We start from the raw sequence: 18,661 nt of genomic DNA on the forward strand, positions 1-18,661 counted from the left end.
AATGTATTTCAATTTATCAGTGGTGCTGCGATAGCTCCAGCACCCTTAACGCTGCGATTCTGTAAGTAAATAAATGATTAAGTGCAACGCTGGAGAGATGAGAGTTGCATGCTCATTTCTATCAGAGCAGGGAGAGACATCATAGAAAGTGAATCTCATTCTGGTTCGGTGAGAAATACAGGCACACTTCTCTCTCTCACCACAGCAATGGCCATGCGTTGGTCTATATAGGCTACAATGTTGTGCAAAACATAAACCCGGGCCAGCCCAACACTATTCAAGTCTTAGAATATCAGGCACTGTTTTCACATTACGTTTTTTAGGGGGCAGCCAGGAGAACTACAGAGGATCAACTTGAATTAACTCTGATTTGTTTTTATTATAATTTTTACTTTGCAAACAGTAAAAATAACGTTTTATGTTACGAGAGGTACCGGATCCTGGCAAATGGATTCCAGAACGAAACAATCCGAAACTGAGGTGCCGAACAGGATCTGGCTCAAATGAAGCACTGCCACCACCCAAAAGGGCACTTTAGATACTGTAAAAGCAAAGGGGCTTGTGCTCTGTACAGGTAGAGCCCTATCCGTGCACTTCCTGACCCACAGCTCCCCATGTACAATATGAAAACAGCATTTCCCACCCCATATGCTCTGTAGCTGGGGTTTGCCTGGCTCCCCCTCCCCTCCGAAAGAAAATCTAAATGGGTTTAATTTACAAAGAAAATGTATACTAAACCTATTTAATAAGATTTTTTTTTAAAGAAGCAAAAACTGTGGAAAAAGGAAGAGAGTAATGCCTATATGTGTTGGCCACTTTACTAATGTTTATCTCTTCCTTTATAAAACAACAAAACAAACGTACAGTGTTATGAGGAAGATAAACCGACACGGAAGTAAACCTCATGGTATGTTTGTCCTGAGAACGGACAGGCACATAGATAGCACATTTAATGTGCAAACAAAACAGTGTATCATTCGCCTACTGTTGTTCGTATGTTCCTTGACCCCACCCACCCCGAGACACACAGGCACAGACACACGCATACAAATACACATTGATTTTGTATTGGAGATACCTGTACGCGGTAGTAGAGTACACTTAATGTGTTATGAAATGTAATGTCATTTTTTTATTGTGTACAAGTCATGGCCAAAAGTTTTGAATGACACATATTAATTTTCACAAAGTTTGTTGCTTCAGTGTCTTTAGCTATTGTTGTCAGATGTTACTATGGAATAATGAAGTATAATTACAAGCATTTCATAAGTGTCAAAGGCCTTTATTGACAATTACATGAAGTTGATGCAAAGAGTCAATATTTGCACTGTTGACCCTTCTTTTTCAAGACCTCTGCAATCCGCCCTGGCATGCTGTCAATTAACTTCTGGGCCATATCCAGACTGATGGCAGCACATTCTTGCATAATCAATGCTTGGAGTTTGTTAGAATTTGTGGGGTTTTGTTTGTCCACCCGCCTCTTGAGGATTGACCACAAGTTCTCAATGGGATTAAGGTCTGGGGAGTTTCCTGGCCATGGACCCAAAATATTGATGTTTTGTTCCCCTCGCCACTTAGTTATCACTTTTGCTTTATGACAAGGTGCTCCATCATGCTGGAAAAGGCATTGTTCGTCACCAAACTGTTCCTGGATGGTTGGGGGAAGTTGCTCTCAGAGGATGTGTTGGTACCATTCTTTGTTCATGGCTGTGTTCTTAGGCAAAATTGTGAGTGAGCCCACTCCCGTGGCTGAGAAGCAACCCCACACATGAATGGTCTCAGGATGCTTTACTGTTGGCATGACACAGGACTGATGGTAGCGCTCACCTTGTCTTCTCCGGACAAGCTTTTTTCCGGATGCCCCAAACAATCGGAAAGGGGATTCATCAGAGAAAATGACTTTACCCCAGTCCTCAGCAGTCCAATCCCTGTACCTTTTGCAGAATATCAGTCTGTCCCTGATGTTTTTCCTGGAGAGAAGTGGATTCTTTGCTGCCCTTCTTGACACCAGGCCATCCTCGAAAAGTCTTCGCCTCACTGTGTGTGCAGATGCACTCACACCTGCCTGCTGCCATTCCTGAGCAAGCTCTGTACTGGTGGTGCCCCGATCCCGCAGCTGAATCAACTTTAGGAGACGGTCCTGGCGCTTGCTGGACTTTCTTGGGCACCCTGAAGACTTCTTCACAACAATTGAAACGCTCTCCTTGAAGTTCTTGATGATCCGATAAATGGTTGATTTAGGTGCAATCTTACTGGCAACAATATCCTTGCCTGTGAAGCCCTTTTTGTGCAAAGCAATGATGACGGCACGTGTTTCCTTGCAGGTAACCATGGTTGACGGAGGAAGAACAATGATTCCAAGCACCACCCTCCTTTTGAAGCTTCCAGTCTGTTATTCGAACTCAATCAGCATGACAGAGTGATCTCCAGCCTTGTCCTCGTCAACACTCACACCTGTGCTAACAAGAGAATCACTGACATGATGTCAGCTGGTCCTTTGTGGCAGGGCTGAAATGTAGTGGAAATGTTTTTGGGGAATTCAGTTAATTTGCATGGCGAAGAGGGACTTTGCAATTAATTGCAATTCATCTGATCACTCTTTATAACGTTCTGGAGTATATGCAAATTGCCATCATACAAACTGAGGTAGCAGACTTTGAAAATTAATATTTGTGTCATTCTCAAATCTTTTGGCCACGACTGTATATAACTGCCTTAATGTTTCTGGACCCCAGGAAGAGTAATGGGGATCCTTAATAAATACAAATTCAGCTCCCAACCCCAGCCCACAGGGATTTTCGAAGGACGAAACGAGCACACTCACAAACACCAGGATTGGTATATATGAAGTTTGAGTTTTCCTGTCTGTGTGTTGTTTAGGTGGTGAGTCAGGGGGAGAGGGCTGGGAGCTCTGTGTCTAGGGTGGACCCCCAGCTACTGAAGATGGCCCTGAGCCCCTACCCCAAGCTCAAGGCAGCGCTCTTCCCTGTGAGCGGACCACGAGGGACCACCGCCACCACATCCGATATCTCCGTCTACCACCTCATGCAGGTACTCTACCACATCCATACCGTCCAGATCATGTTTGCTGTGTTACAAATCATACGGTAACTTACCACATGCATAAAGGAACTGAATAATAGGGTTTGATCCTGAGTATACCAGTAGCATTCAACTCATCACTGAGCAAACAAAGGCCCTAAGCTCTAATCATAGCATTATAGAGAACCACACTAGCATCTTCACAGCACATTACACCCAAACTCTGCATTCACAGCATGGCACACTACACACTATCACAGCTTCGAAGGTAAGCTTTGATTTTGAGTGTGTATTAGCAACACGTCAGCCTTGAAACTCATCAACGTGTCTGCATCAGGTAGCTTATGTCTAGTCTGGCCTGCACTTTTTTGCTGCGGTACGGTAATTGCCTTTTCACCGCTTAAAGGTTAAACAGCCAGCGCTCGGACAGCTAGCTTCCCCTCAGGCTACAGACAGCAGGGAGCAATCACTTTAATGAGTGGTGGACATGCATGGCTCCACTTTTATCCTCATGAGGTATGAAACCAGTGCACTAATATGTTGCTGGAAAATACGTTGAGATATGTCAGCCCATCCTCCCACAGTTTCAATAGGGCATAATTAAAGTGGAGAAACCTGTGGAGTAGGCTGAGCAATGTGCATTTAAAGGAAATGTTGTTTGTCCGAAACGGAATATTTGTACGGCACTTGTTATGGACTGTGTACACGGTGGTGTTAAGTGCAATGTAAATAAAGACTTTGTATGCAGCGGAAGTATTTTTGCAGACAATTTATTTCACTTGTCTTTCCTTTTAGTCTTTACATCCATTGGATCCATCTCGACTGTTCGGGTGGCAGTCTGCCAATACACTAGGCTCCACCGGTAGGTATTTCACTAAAAGAACATGGAAAATATCTTTTTTTTTTAAGCTCACTTCTGAATATCAATTTATGCTCTTGTAACTCACCTAGCATAGGATGACGTACCCTAGGGTTTAACTAAGGCTGTAGATTGTCTTGGTAATAATTTGTGTCTTGAAAACATTGTGTGATATGTCATGTTTAATTCCCCCAATAGAGACCTCAGTGGAGCTGCCCCATTTCTCTAGTCCTCACCTCGTCAGTAAATACGCCTTCATTGAGAACCTCGACTTCCTGTACTATCTGCGTCACGGACGACCATCGTTCGCCTACGGAACGTTTCTCGTCCAACAGCTAGCCAACTCCAACGAATTGAAGTCACAGTGAGTATATCGGACTCTGTTAGGAAATTTCAACTGACATCAGAGTAACATAGACGGCACACTACAAAGACAATATGTTTTGCAGAAAGCTGAGTACATCCCCAAAAACATCTTACCTCAGGACATGATGACTATGCCTGGAAACAAATAACGAATCACTCAGATGTCTACAATGATCTTTGAGGTTTATCAGGGACAAGCAGGCCGGGCTACATTTCGAAGTGTCAGACGCCTTCCTCCTCAGTGCCTTAACGACACTAACCAAACTATTTGAAACTTGTTTAACATAAAAATAAGAGGCTTGGGCAAGCACTTATCCTTGTTATATTTTCCCCTCTGTTGTCGTTGTTACTCTTAGGTGGCACACATCATTTTTTATATATATATACACACCTTTTTTTACCCCTTTTTCTCCCCAATTTTATGGTATCCAATTGGTAGTTACAGTCTTGTCTCATCGCTGCAACTCTCGTACAGACTCGGGAGAGGCGAAGGTCGAGAGCCGTGCATCCTCCGAAACACAACCTAACCAAGCCGCACTGCTTCTTGACACAATGCCCATTTAACCCGGAAGCCAGTTGCACCAATGTGTCGGAGGAAACACTGTGCACCTGGGTACCATGTCAGCGTGTACTGCGCCCGGCCCGCCACAGGAGTCGCTAGTGCACGATGGGACAAGGACATCCCTGCCGGCCAAACCTTCCCCTACCCCGGACGACGCTGGGCTAATTGTGCGCCACCCCATGGGTCTCCGTCTCCCGGTCGCGGCCGGCTGCGACAGAGCCTGAACTTGAACCCAGAAACTCTAGTAGCACAGCTTTAGACCACTGTGCCACTCGGGAGGCCCTGGTGGCACACATTTTGAACATCCAAGTTCTCTCTTGCAGTTTTTTCACTTCAAATGAACCCCTTTATTGTGCACCATATGTTCTCAGTATTTCATTTGAGCCTTTATTCTGCCTGTTGAACATGTTTGCCTGGAACATGATTTTACTTTATGTTATACTGTAGTATGTCGGTCAGGTCGTTTTGTATCAATTCAATCACTTTTTGACCATACACCTTTTTAAATTTGAATGAAACTTTCCATACACGTTTGCCCATTGTTGAAGTGGTTAAAAAAATACTTTTTGGACCTGAATACTGTTAGTTTTTACTCTGTTTATTTAGAACGGACAACTAGTCAAAGCTCAAACCAAGTGTATTCACCCACTGGGTCAAACAGCTGCAAACAGCTGTTTCCCCTAGCACAAGTATTTATACGCCTTTTAGGCAGTCTCCTCCTTTTCTCTAAACACTAAATCTTTGTTGCTAGGCAGGAAGTGATGTGTGTAATAAACTGTTCCTTCTCCCTTCCTCTGACCTGATCTCGCCCCCCATTCCTCACTAATCCACAGCTATCCACCCTTATCAGTGACCGCAGCCATGTACATTCCTTCTACATATAACCATTAACTTCTGGTATAGCAACTATTTCAAATTACAACCCAACAATACCAAAACATTCAGGAGATCGAAGTGCTCAAAGTTGACCCATTTTGCATACCCTACCATGTGACATCCATGTCTTAATCACTGAAAAAGATAAATCATTGAGTTTGATATAATTTGAAGGTTTACAAACAGGGTTTGCAAAGTATTAGATTATATCTATTTTTATTCAAGTTTATTAAAAAACATGTCAACTCTAATTTTCTTCATTTTTGCATATGTTGTAGCTCAGACTATTTTACATCATCTGAGGTGTTTGTGTGTTTAATGCCTGTCGTCGGTTAAGACAGTATTCTCTTGAATTCTTCTACCATGGGCAGACATGTATAGAAGATTTCGTTCAAAAAGCGATTGAATTCATATAGGACGACCCAGTATACAAGTCATGTACACTGAGTGTAAAAAACATTTGGAACATCTTCCTAATATTGAGTTGCACCCACTTTTTCCCTCAGAACAGCCTACATTTGTCGTAGCATGGACTCTACAACGTGTCGGAAGTGTTCCACCGGGATGCTGGCCCATGTTGACTCCAATGCTTCCCACAGTTGTGTCAAGTTGGTTGGATGTCCTTTGGGTGGTGGACCATTCTTGATACTCACGGGAAACTGTTGAGTGTGAAAAACCCAGCAGCATTGCAGTTCAACACAAACCAGTGTGCCTGGCACCTACTACCATACCCAGTTCAAAGGCAATTCAATATTTTGTCTTGCCCATTCACCCTCTGAATGGCACACACACAATCCATATCTCAAGTGTTTCGAGGCTTAAAAATATTTCTTTAACCTGTCTCCTTTTTATCTACACTGATTGAAGTGGATTTAGCAGGTGACATCAATAAGGGATCATAGCTTTCACCTGGTCAGCCTATGTCATGGAATGGTGTTCCTAATGTTTTGTGCATTCAGTGCACATTGTATTGTAATATGTTGTATGTCTTTTCCCTACGTCAGGCTCAGTCATGCGGCGGAGCAGGCCTACAGCCTGGCCATGCTGCATTTCAGCGTTCCCTCTGTGGCAGCTGCATGTGTGTGTTTCTGCGAGCTCCTGGGTGTGTGTAGCCTAAAGCTGCGGGTGGACCTCAAAGCCCTCAGTCTGATCCTCCGACTCCGGAGCCAGAGGCCGGGAGGAACGAGCACATTCTCCCTTAAAGACTTATTGGGTAAACCTACACATACACACGTGTGTAGGGTTTTTTCGCTGCACCCGCAATAACATCTGCTAAATAAATATACAGTTAAAGTCAGAAGTTTACATACACCTTAGACAAATACATTTAAACTCAGTTTTTCACAATTCCTGACATTTAATCCTAGTAAAAATTCCATGTCTTAGGTCAGGATCACAACTTTATTTTAAGAATGTGAAATGTCAAAATAATAGTAGAGAGAATGATTGATTTATTTCAGCTTTTATTTCTTTCATCACATTCCCAGTGGGTCAGAAGTTTACATACACTCAATTAGTATTTGATAGCATTGCCTTTAAATTGTTTAACTTGGGTCAAACGTTTCGGGTAGCCTTCCACAAGCTTCCCACAATAAGTTGGGTGAATTTTGGCCCATTCCTCCTGACAGAGCTGGTGTAACTGAGACAAGTTTGTAGGCTTCCTTGCTTGCGCACGCTTTTTCAGTTCTGCCCACAAATTTTCTATAAGATTTTTAAATTTATTTTAATTTTTGTTTCACCTTTATTTAACCAGGTAGGCCAGTTGAGAACAAGTTCTCATTTACAACTGCGACCTGGCCAAGGTGAAGAAAAGCAGTGCGTCACAAACAACAACACAGTTACACATGGAATAAACAAAAATACTATATACAGTGTGTGCACTGTGTGTGCAGTGTGTGCACCTCAGTGTGCACTGAGGAAGTAAGATTAGGGAGGTAAGGCAATAAATAGGCCATAATGGTGAAATAATTACAATTTAGCAATTAAACACTGGGGTGATAGATGTGCAGAAGATGAATTTGCAAGTATAGATACTGGGGTGCAAAGGAGCAAAAAATTATAATAACAATATGGGGATGGGGTAGTTGGGTGGGCTATTTACAGATGCAATGATCTGTAAGCTGCTCCGACAGCTGATGCATAAAGTTAGTGAGGGAGATATGAGTCTCCAGCTTCAGTGACTTTTGCAGTTTGTTCCAGTCATTGGCAGCAGAGAACTGGAAGGAAAGGCAGCCAAAGGAGGAATTGGCTTTGGGGGTGACCAGTGAAATATACCTGCTGGAGCGTGTGCTACGGGTGGGTGCTGCTATGGTGACCAGTGAGCTGAGATAAGGTGGGGCTTTACCTAGCAACGACTTAGATGACCTGGAGCCAGTGGGTTTGGCGACGAATATAAAGCGAGGGCCAGCCAACGAGATTACACAGGTCGCAGTGGTGGGTAGTATATGGGGCTTTGGTGACAAAACGAATGGCACTGTGATAGACTGCATCCAATTTTCTGAGTAGAGTGTTGGAGGCTATTTTGTAAATAAGATCGCGGAAGCCAAGGATCGGTAGGATGGTCAGTTTTACGAGGGTATGTTTGGCAGCATGAGTGAAGGATGCTTTGTTGCGAAATAGGAAGACGATTCTAGATTTAAATTTGAATTGGAGATGCTTAATGGGAGTCTGGAAGGAGAGTTTACAGTCTAACCAGACACCTAGGTATTTGTAGTTGTCCACATATTCTAAGTCAGAACTGTCCAGAGTAGTGATGCTAAACGAGCGGGCAGGTGCAGGCAGCGATCGGTTGAAGAGCATGCATTTAGTTTTACTTGCATTTAAGAGCAGTTGAGGCCACTGAAAGAATGTTGCATGGAATTGAAGCTCGTCTGGAGGTTAGTTAACACAGTGTCCAAAGAAGGGCCAGAAGTATACAAAATGGTGTCGTCTGCGTAGAGGTGGATCAGAGAATCACCAGCAGCAAGAGCGACATCATTGATGTTAACAGAGAAAAGAGTTGGCCCGAGAATTGAACCCTGTGGCACCCCCATAGAGACTGCCAGAGGTCCGGACAACAGACCCTCCGATTTGACACACTGAACTCTGTCTGAGAAGTAGTTGGTGAACCAGGCGAGGCAGTCATTTGAGAAACCACGGCTGTTGAGTCTGCCGATAAGAATGCGGTGATTGGCAGAGTCGAAAGCCTTGGCCAGGTCGACTATTACGGCTGCACAGTATTGTCTTTTATTAATGGCGGTTATGATGTCGTTTACAACCATGAGCGTGGCTGAGGTGCACCCATGACCAGCTCGGAAACCAGATTGCATAGCGGAGAAGGTACGTTTGGATTCGAAATGGTCGGTGATCTGTTTGTTAACTTCGCTTTCGAAGATTTTAGAAAGGCAGGGTCGGATAGATATAGGTCTAGGGTGTCTTCCCCTTTGAAGAGGGGGTTGACCTCGGCAGCTTTCCAATCTTTGGGGATCTCAGACGATACAAAAGAGAGGTTGAACAGGCTAGTAATAGGGGTTGCAACAATTGCAGTGGGTAATTTTAGAAAGAGAGGGTCCAGATTGTCAATCCCAGCTGATTTGTAGGGGTCCAGATTTTGCAGCTCTTTCAGAACATCAGCTATCTGGATTTGGGTGAAGGAGAAATGGGGGAGGCTTGGGCAAGTTGCTATGGGGGGTGCAGAGCTGTTAACCGGGGTAGGGGTAGCCAGGTGGAAAGCATGACCAGCCATAGAAAAATGCTTATTGAAATTCTCAATTATCGTGAATTTGTCGGTGGTGACAGTGTTTCCTAGCCTCAGTACAGTGGGCAGCTGGGAGGAGGTGCTCTTATTCTCCATGGACTTTAAAGTGCCCCAGAACTTTTTGGCGTTTGTGCTACAGGATGCACATTTCTGTTAGGAAAGCAAGGCTAGCTTTTTGAAACTGCCTGTGTATATTGGTTCTTAACATCACTGAAAAGTTGCATATCGCGGGGGCTATTCGATGCTAATGCAGAACGCCACAGGATGTTTTTGTGCTGGTCAGGGGCAGTCAGGTCTGGAGTGAACCAAGGGCTATATCTGTTCTTGGCTCTACATTTTTTGAATGGAGCATGCTTATTTAAGATGGTGAAGAAAGCACTTTTACTTCTACTGATGGAATGAGGTCAATATCCTTCCAGGATACCCGGGCCAGGTCGATTAGAAAGGCCTGCTCGCTGAAGTGTTTTAGGGAGCGTTTGACAGTGATGAGGGGTGGTCGTTTGACCGCCGACCCATTACGGACGCAGGCAATGAGGCAGTGATCGCTGAGATCCTGGTTGAAGACAGCAGAGGTGTATTTAGAGGGCAGGTTGGTCAGGATGATATCTATGAGGGTGCCCGTGTTTATGGATTTGGGGTTGTACCTGGTAGGTTCCATGATCATTTGGGTGAGATTGAGGGCATCTAGCTTAGATTGTAGGACATCAGCATATCCCAGTTTAGGTCACCTAACAGTACAAACTCTGCAGATAAATGGGGTGCAATTAATTCACATATGGTGTCCAGATCACAGCTGGGGGCTGAGGGGGGTATGTAACATGTGGCAACAGTGAGAGACTTATTTTTGGGAAGGTGGATTTTTAAAAGTAGAAGCTTGAACTGTTTGGGCACAGACCTGGATAGAATGACAGAACTCTGCAGGCTATCTCTGCAGTAGATTGCAACTCCACCCCCTTTGGCAGTTCTATCTTGGCAGAAAATGTTGTAGTTGGGGATGGAAATTTCAGAATTTTTGGAGGCCTTCCTAAACCAGGATTCAGACACGGCTAGGATATCAGGGTTGGCGGAGTGTGCTAAAGCAGTGAAAAAAACTAACTTAGGGAGGAGACTTCTGATGTTAACATGCATGAAACTAAGGCTTTTACGGTTACAGAAGTCAACAAATGATAGCGCCTGGGGAATAGAAGTGGAACTGGGGGCTACAGGGCCTGGGTTAACCTCTACATCACCAGAGGAATATAGTAACAGAGCCTATTGAGACCACATCGGGCGATCACGTCGGTAGTCCAGTCGTGATGGATCGGCGGGGCTCCGTGTCGACAATACAGGGTCCAGGCCAATTGGCAAAGGAGATATTGTAGCCCTAGAATTAGCATTGGCCTAGCTTGAGGCTAGCTCAAGGCTAGCTGGTGCTAGCTTCGGGACAGAGGCGTTAGCTAACAGTAACCACTGTTTGCAGCTAGCTAGCTGCGATGATCCGGAGTAATGATCCGGTGTAATGATCCAGAGCGGCAGAAATCCGGTGATATGGTAGAGAGAAGCAGTCTGATATGCTTTGGGTTGATATCGCGCTGTGCAGACTGGCAGGTGATTGTCCGAGCTAAGGCTGTCTGATTCCGGGGGAAAAAAGGCGAGGACCGCTAGCCGTGGCTAGCCGTGGCTAACAAAGACTAGTAGCTAGTTAGCTGGCTTGCTCCTGATGGAAGTTCCAGTTATAAGGAATAAAAATAGCAGTTCTGTACCACATTGGGTGAGGCAGGTTGCAAGAATCTGGTGATATGGTAGAGAGAAGCAGTCCGATATGCCTGGGTTGATATCGCACTGTGCAAGACTGGCAGGTGATTGTCCGAGCTAAGGCTGGCTGATGCCGGGGGGGAAAAAGGCCAGGACCGCTAGCCATGGCTAACAAAGACTAGTAGCTAGTTAGCTGGCTAACTCCTGATGGAAGTTCCAGTAATAAGGAATAAAAATAGCAGATCCGTACCACATTGGGTGAGGCGGATTGTAGGAAAGTATATTTAATTCATAGATAGAAAGTGAGATTAAGATATATACGTCCTACTGCGCTGCCGTCTTGAATTTTGAAAAAAAAAGATTGAGGTCAGGGCTTTGTGACGGCCTCTCCAATACCTTGACTTTGTTGCCCTTAAGCCATTTTGCCACAACTTTGGAAGTATGCTTGGGGTCATTGTACATTTGGAAGACCCATTTGCGACCAAGCTTTAATATCCTGACTGATGTCTTGATGTTGCTTCAATATATCCACATAATTTTCCTTCCTCATGATGAATCCATCTATTTTGTGAAGTGCATCATTCCCTCTTGCAGAAAAGCTCCCCCACAACATGATGCTGCCACACCTGTGGTTCACGGTTGGGATGGTGATCTTCGGCTTGCAAGCCTCCCCCTTTTTCCTCCAAACATAACGATAGTCATTGTGGCCAAACAGTTCTATTTTTGTTTAATCAGACCAGAGGACATTTCTCCAAAAAGTACGATCTTTGTCCCCATATGCAGTTGCAAACCGTAGTCTGGCGGTTTTGGAGCAGTGGCTTCTTCCTTACTGAGCGGCCTTTCAGGTTATGTCGATATAGGACTCGTTTTACTGTGAATATAGATACTTTAGTACTTGTTTCCTCTAGCATCTTCACAAGGTCCTTTGCTGTTGTTATGGGATTGATTTGCACTTTTCACACCAAAGTACGTTCATCTCTAGGAGACAGAACGCGTCTCCTTCCTGAGCGATATGACGGCTGCCTGGTACCATGGTGTTTATACTTGCGTACTATTGTTTGTACAGATGAACGTGGTACCTTCAGGCATTTGGAAATTGCTCCCAAGGATGAACCAGACTTGTGGAGGTCTTGGCTGATTTCTTTTGATTTTCCCATGATGTCAAGCAAAGGTAGGCCTTGAAGGTTGGCCTTGAAATACATCCACAGGTACACCTCCAATTGACTCAAATTATGTCAATTAGCCTATCAGAAGCTTCTAAAGCCATGACATCATTTTCTGGAATTTTCCAAGCTGTTTAAAGGCACAGTCAACTTAGTGTATGTAAACTTCTGACCCACTGGAATTGTGATACAGTGAATTATAAGTGAAATAATCTGTCTGTAAACAATTGTTGTGAAAATTACGTGTCATGCACAAAGTAGATGTCCTCACCGACTTGCCCCTAATCGTCGACGGACCCTTTTTGTTGACAAGAAATTTGTGGAGTGGTTGAAAAATAAGTGTAACCTAAGTGTATGTAAACTTCCGACTTCAACTGTATGTATGTGACCAATACAATCTGATTTTATTTGCAAAGACACACACACACATCACACAGTGACGTTTGTTTGACCTTTTCTGTGTTCCAGCTGCTAAAGGTAGTAAGCTGGTGGAGAGGGAGACAGCGGAGGAGCTGCTCTTTGACTTGGAGGAAGCTGTGAAGGACAGTTTGGAGAGGAAGGGCATCAGCAGGTTAGACACAGGCCCATTCCCAAATCCACCTGTGCCTTGTGGAGATCTGATGGGTAAAAGCAATATGGTGAAACTTACATCTCGCATGTCACAGGGCAAGGTGGAGATGTGACCGTATTGCTTACACCTGTCAAATACTGTCGGATCTCAGCAATTGCATAGGGTCTAGGGGCGAGAGGAAACACTCTCATACACAGTTTGGGACGAGGAAATATATCCCATAGTTTTATGCGCAATTGGTTGTGTGAGTCTGTTCAACTCTAAATGCCCTCTCCAGGTCATCCTATGAGGCAGGTCAGGAGTGGGCTCTGCCCATACAGTTTTGCCAGCTACATGCCCTGCCCCTGAGCAGTGTGTACCCGCAGGACTGTGCAGCCGACAGCCAGTGGCTACACTTCCTGCTCTTTGTCCAGCTGCACAGCTACCCCCCTCAGCAGGTACATCTCCACCACGGCCAAACACACACATGCTAAATCTTTAAAGGCCCATTCGAACACTTTTGAACCTCCTATTCATTATCTCCAGCACCATACCAATCAGTGTGTGAAAACAGCACATTTCTACATTTTGAAGTTAACACTCCAGTTTAATGAGTCTATCATGCAGGGGTTTAAGTTCTCCATCACTGTGACAAATTTCCATCATATGTGACTCACCACCTGGATTCGGTCTTATGAAGCAAAATTTGAAATTTGATTTTTGACATTGGGTAAAAGTAGAGACTCAGAGCTACAAAATGGTATATCATACACATAATTTTTGAGGAACAATGGGAAAGTAATTCTGCTTTGAAAGTTGATAAACTTGTAAACTCACTTTTGAAAAAATGGCCTTTGAATGTTTATATACCTACTGGAGAGCTCTCCTTTGTACACCCATTCAGCATTAAGCCAGCCCCACCCATCTCTTTAAGGATTCACATGTGAGGTCATGTGCTAAACAGTGAGTAGTGTAGTCAAGATTAAGACTAAAAGTGGTAGTAGCCTACAATAACGATGCAGAAACGTGCCATTTTCACATATGTAAACACGGGTATGGTGCTGGAGATAATGAATATGAGGTTTGAAAATTGGTGGACTTGCCCTTTAACTATCATTAACACCCCACTAGAAAACCCTTCCAATGCAGCCGCGCTTTTAACTCAATTTCAAATCATTTCTGGGTAACAATGAAGTACCTTACTGTGGTTTTGAACATTTTAATTGATAACAAAGAAACAAAAAAACTAAAATAACTCCTTAGCAAGAGCACTTTCTCAAGGCCTAATTGGACAAGCCTAATAGGAGGGATATGCAACCTGAAAACTGACTGTTATTGGCAGAGCGGTATGAAACTCTTTGTTATTGGTCTATTAACTTGCACTGTCTGGTGGTGTTGCCAGGCAGGCTGAAACTCCATCCCACCGAAACAGGATGAAATTTCAGGCGGTCTTTTCAAACAGCTCTTACACTAAAAGGCAATTATCATAATTTTCACAAATTCACAGTGTTATTCCAGCCTCGTTGAGTGGAAATGTATATATAAACCACAGGAAATTAATTTTCGACTGCATTGGGCCTTTAATAACCCATACAACTGAAGGATTCTACCATACCTATCTTCTCTGTTCACTCTATAATGGGATGAAAACTGCCCTCAGGTTCTCTTCCTCTGAAGATCCCTATCAGGGAAATATGTTATTTGAATTAAATTGTATAGCTACAGGGGCCTAAACTGTAAGGATTGTTCTCTAGATGGAAAATAAAGACGGGTGGTTTCCAATCGCCCCCTTGTCTGTGGTACTGTAGCGATTGTATGTTTTCAGTTCTTCCCTCTTTCCCTACTTGTGATTGACAGGTGAGGTCCCTGGCGACCCAGTTCAGCCCAGCCCTGCAGGCCCACCTGACCCTGGCCTTCCAGAACCTGCAGCTCAGTTCTCAGTGGCGGGTGGGGGAGGTGGAAGACGGGGAGGCCCAGGGTCAAGTCACCCTGCCCAGCGAGGAAGCCTCCGACCCCCCCAAGGAGCTGTTCCAGGTGCTGCTGCAGAGCCAGGAGCAGGCCAGCCCCTGGAGACACCTCCTGGGGGAGGCCCTGGCACAGCACTGCCCCACGCTCACCACACTAGCTGCCTGTCATCAGGTGGGGCTCTGTCTGTAAGGATTCTCTGTCTATGAGAATTTGTATTATACGGCTTGGTATAAAAATCTGAAGTGTATTGACTTTCTCATTGCATTGATATTTGTGTCATCCATGAACTTTGTAAGACAGTGTATAAAGTTGCACTTTACACAATCTACTTTGTATCTGGACTTTATTTACCTGACTGTGTGTGTGTTTGATTGCGTGCGTCTTTCTCTGTACGGTGTGTGTGTGTGTGCCATGGATTTGATTGACAGGAAGCCGACCTGCTCCAGTGCCTCTGCGTCTGGGTCCTGACCTCTGTGGATGAGGTCATTGCCACAGAGGCTACCGCCCACCTGGAAGAGAGCCCGCAACGTCATGAGTGGAACCTCCACGACCTGTCAATCATCTGGAAGACACTGCTGAGGAAATGCAGGATCAGGCCTCTCATACGAGGCTTCCAGCTCTTCCAGAGGGTAATTCAATAGAACACGTGTGAGACATATCATTGTAAGTCTTGTAAATGAACTACCCTTGGGGAAAAATAAAAATCTAAAATCTCCCATTGACACACATGCATGATTTAGACGAAAGTATGCATACAAATATAAAGTTAGGATTCTGCCCCAAATCTAAATGTTTTCCCCCATGGGCAGTTAATGTGCAGCAATTTAACTGACAAGGCCTTATTCCATTTTGCGGTCTGAGCACTACCATGCTATAGGCCAAAACTCAACAAATTATTTTAGAATGCATTGTTTTGAATGATAATATCCCAACCGAAGCAGGGCGGGCGGGCAGTGAATACTCTGTCCGCTCAATTAGAACACGTCTTTATCCTTGGCGCTGTAGTCACAAAACAATTATTATTATTTTTCAAGCACATTTGAGAATGACGTGCATCTGAGACTAGAGAATGAAACGAGGCACGACATCACAAATGTGTTGAATGTAAGGAAGAAAAAAATATCAGTCGGGTGAACATTTTAAAAACGGTTCTATTATACGCTGAGTATACAAAACATTAAGAACTATGTCATGGAAAGAGCAGGTGTTCTTAATGTATGTTCTTAGTGTATATTGAATAGACTACATGCAAATGAGGTTGCAGCAGGCTTAAGATGGGCGGGACTTTCCACTATTCCCTGTCAATCACTAACCGATGAAACCAATAGAAATGGCTTTAAACTTTCATTTCATTCAAGCGATTGAAAGCACGTAGATGGTTGCTTGCCTATCCAATCCCTCGTTATTATTTGCGTGTCATTTATTGGTTTCCTTCAGGCTTAGTCTATTAGAATACTAATCTACCTGCACGGCAGCTTCCCTCCTCAGAAGTGACTCGAATGATATGTCCTCGTCGGCAATTTTGCGCTGTATGCATAATCTTCAAACAGCTTCAAGGCTTAGACCAGCTCGTCTCATTAACCCGGCAGACATCATGGGAGGTCTGCCTCATGTATTATGGCTGTCATGTCTGGCTCTGCATGAGTTTGGGTGGTCTTTTATCACATTTCTCTCTCTCTCTCTCTCTCTCTGTGTGTGTGGGTGTGACAGGACTCTCCCCTGATCCATGTGCTGCTCATGTACGAGCTGTGCTACGACTACAAAAACTACCCTGAAGCCAAGAAGAAACTCATTGAGTTCCAGAAATGCCTGATCACGGTAAGCTCCTTCACCCCTCTGCCTCTTCTTTCCACTCCCATTTCCCACACTCACTGTCCAACTCTCCCGAAAAGGACACCAACTGACTCTGAAGTAGAGCCCAACCGATATGGGATTTTTAGGCAAAATATGCCGATATATATGTTTTTTTTTTTTTAACTCAACTAAATATAAACATTAACATTATTTAAGAACATTTTATTTGTGCTTTACATGCTAACCACCAACAACAACGATATCCTCTATAAATACGAAAGTAAATACAAAACACTTGTTCAGTTTATCTTGGTACAACTTAAAGATTTGTCTATCTATGACGGTGAATAAGAATGCATAAGTGTTTGTGCTGAAGCACAACAAGCACACTAATAAACAAGAACGGTTTAATGAATTTAACATTGTCTTAAAGTAAAGGCGACTCCGGGATGCTGGCCTTCTAGGCAGAGTTGCAAAGAAAAAGCCATATCTCAAACTGGCCAATAAAAATAAAAGATTAAGATGGGTGAAAGAACACAGACACTGGACAGAGGAACTCTGCCTAGATGACTGGTTGTGTTTATGCCACATTAAAAGGCATAGGATAGGGGAAGCTTTCCCTAAAGTAAATTTAATGAAATTGCCAAAATTATATAGCCTAATTAGCTTTTCTTTCAAAAACAAGGACATTTCTAAGTGACCCCAAACTTTTGAATGGTAGTGTATTTGACTGCAAACCAATTCAGTTTTTTTAATGGAAACGAAATGGACTGTGTGCATGTACTGTAACGCGTCGTGCAGGGCGGATTTTTTAAATATTTTTTTATCTATGTCCGTGCGGATGACGTTCCATTAGAAAAGTAGAGCGTGTCCGTGTCATGTCCCTTTAAGTCTGACAGGTTGGTTATGGGGGAAATTGATGCCCTCCATTGTCAGGACAGGGGGGAATTAAAGGGGTGCGTGTGTCTGACCTTGCCCGTCCTGTTTGGAGATGTCATTAGAGGGATGAATTTGGTGCCACACATGCCAGCGAAGCCACAAGGCCAGGGCCAATTTATCGAGTGTGTCAAGCACAACAGCTCTCATACCTCAAAGCGGTGACGTTGGCTGTAATCTTGTGTTCAGGGCCTGGCCTCTTGCCGTCTTTTGCTGCGTGTTTTGAGATAGTCACCAGCCCAATTCACATTGTTGCACACAATCTTTTGTGGCCGTAGTCTCACCAAGTCCTCCCTCTCGATGACCATAGTTAACTTTGATGTTCTTTATTTATTTAATTCCTGTATTCACTGTGATCTCCTGTCCTTGTGAAAGGTACATTCCCTCATTTCTGTTACTTTTCATTATCCTCTATTGTAGTTAATGGAAGAAATGAGGAGAGGAAGACTTTCTAGCATGAATGTTTGATGTGTTCTGTGTACACGAGAGGTTATACAGCCATAGTTCCTATGAGGTATGTGTGTGTTGCATGTAGGCCAATCTCAATTCTCTTTATTCTTTCATCTTTCCCTTATCCTCTCTCTTTTTCTCTATCCCTATCGCTCTCTCTTTCTCTCTGACAGCTGAGGAGCAGTGGTGCTCATGCGCCAGCAGGCATCCCTCTCCAGTGGGTGGAGTGCCAGGCCTCAGTCCTCCTGTTGACCATGATGCAACAGTGCTCCACACAATACGAGCTGCGCAGACTACTGCAGCTGCTCGCAGACATGGAGCGCCTGCTCAAGTCTAACGGTGAGACACCAGTATTAACACTGTAGTAACACCGAGTCTTCAGCTGTTGTGTTGGATCATCATATTTAGCGAATTAGCTGTTAATTAAGTGAGACTTAACCTAAATGACGTCCATAAGAGTTTGGTCAATAGTGTTGCATTGTATCCAGAGCAACGATCTCTGTGTTTATTGTAAGCCTGACTTCTCCTCATAACACTGTGCAAACAAAGTGTCGCTTAACATTGACTAAAACTATGAAGACAGATATTTTTACCGTATGATTACCACTGAACCCTCCAGGTATGG

The 18,661-nt window shown here is 44.0% G+C and overlaps 1 protein-coding gene across 1 annotated transcript in view; it reads left to right on the forward strand.

The window, feature by feature from the left end:
• The window catches only part of spg11 (SPG11 vesicle trafficking associated, spatacsin), an 81,471-nt gene that overhangs the window by 42,453 nt on the left and 20,357 nt on the right, over positions 1-18,661 (forward strand). The window contains exons 19-28 of the mRNA XM_039017181.1: positions 2,881-3,051; positions 3,838-3,904; positions 4,100-4,265; positions 6,710-6,918; positions 12,807-12,909; positions 13,187-13,346; positions 14,746-15,027; positions 15,285-15,485; positions 16,567-16,674; positions 18,210-18,375. Coding sequence (XP_038873109.1) covers positions 2,881-3,051; positions 3,838-3,904; positions 4,100-4,265; positions 6,710-6,918; positions 12,807-12,909; positions 13,187-13,346; positions 14,746-15,027; positions 15,285-15,485; positions 16,567-16,674; positions 18,210-18,375 — 1,633 coding nt within the window. The remainder of the gene's footprint in view (positions 1-2,880; positions 3,052-3,837; positions 3,905-4,099; positions 4,266-6,709; positions 6,919-12,806; positions 12,910-13,186; positions 13,347-14,745; positions 15,028-15,284; positions 15,486-16,566; positions 16,675-18,209; positions 18,376-18,661) is intronic.

The sequence above is a fragment of the Salvelinus namaycush genome, chromosome 21 (assembly GCF_016432855.1).
Source record: "Salvelinus namaycush isolate Seneca chromosome 21, SaNama_1.0, whole genome shotgun sequence".
Classification (NCBI taxonomy): Eukaryota; Metazoa; Chordata; class Actinopteri; order Salmoniformes; family Salmonidae; genus Salvelinus; species Salvelinus namaycush.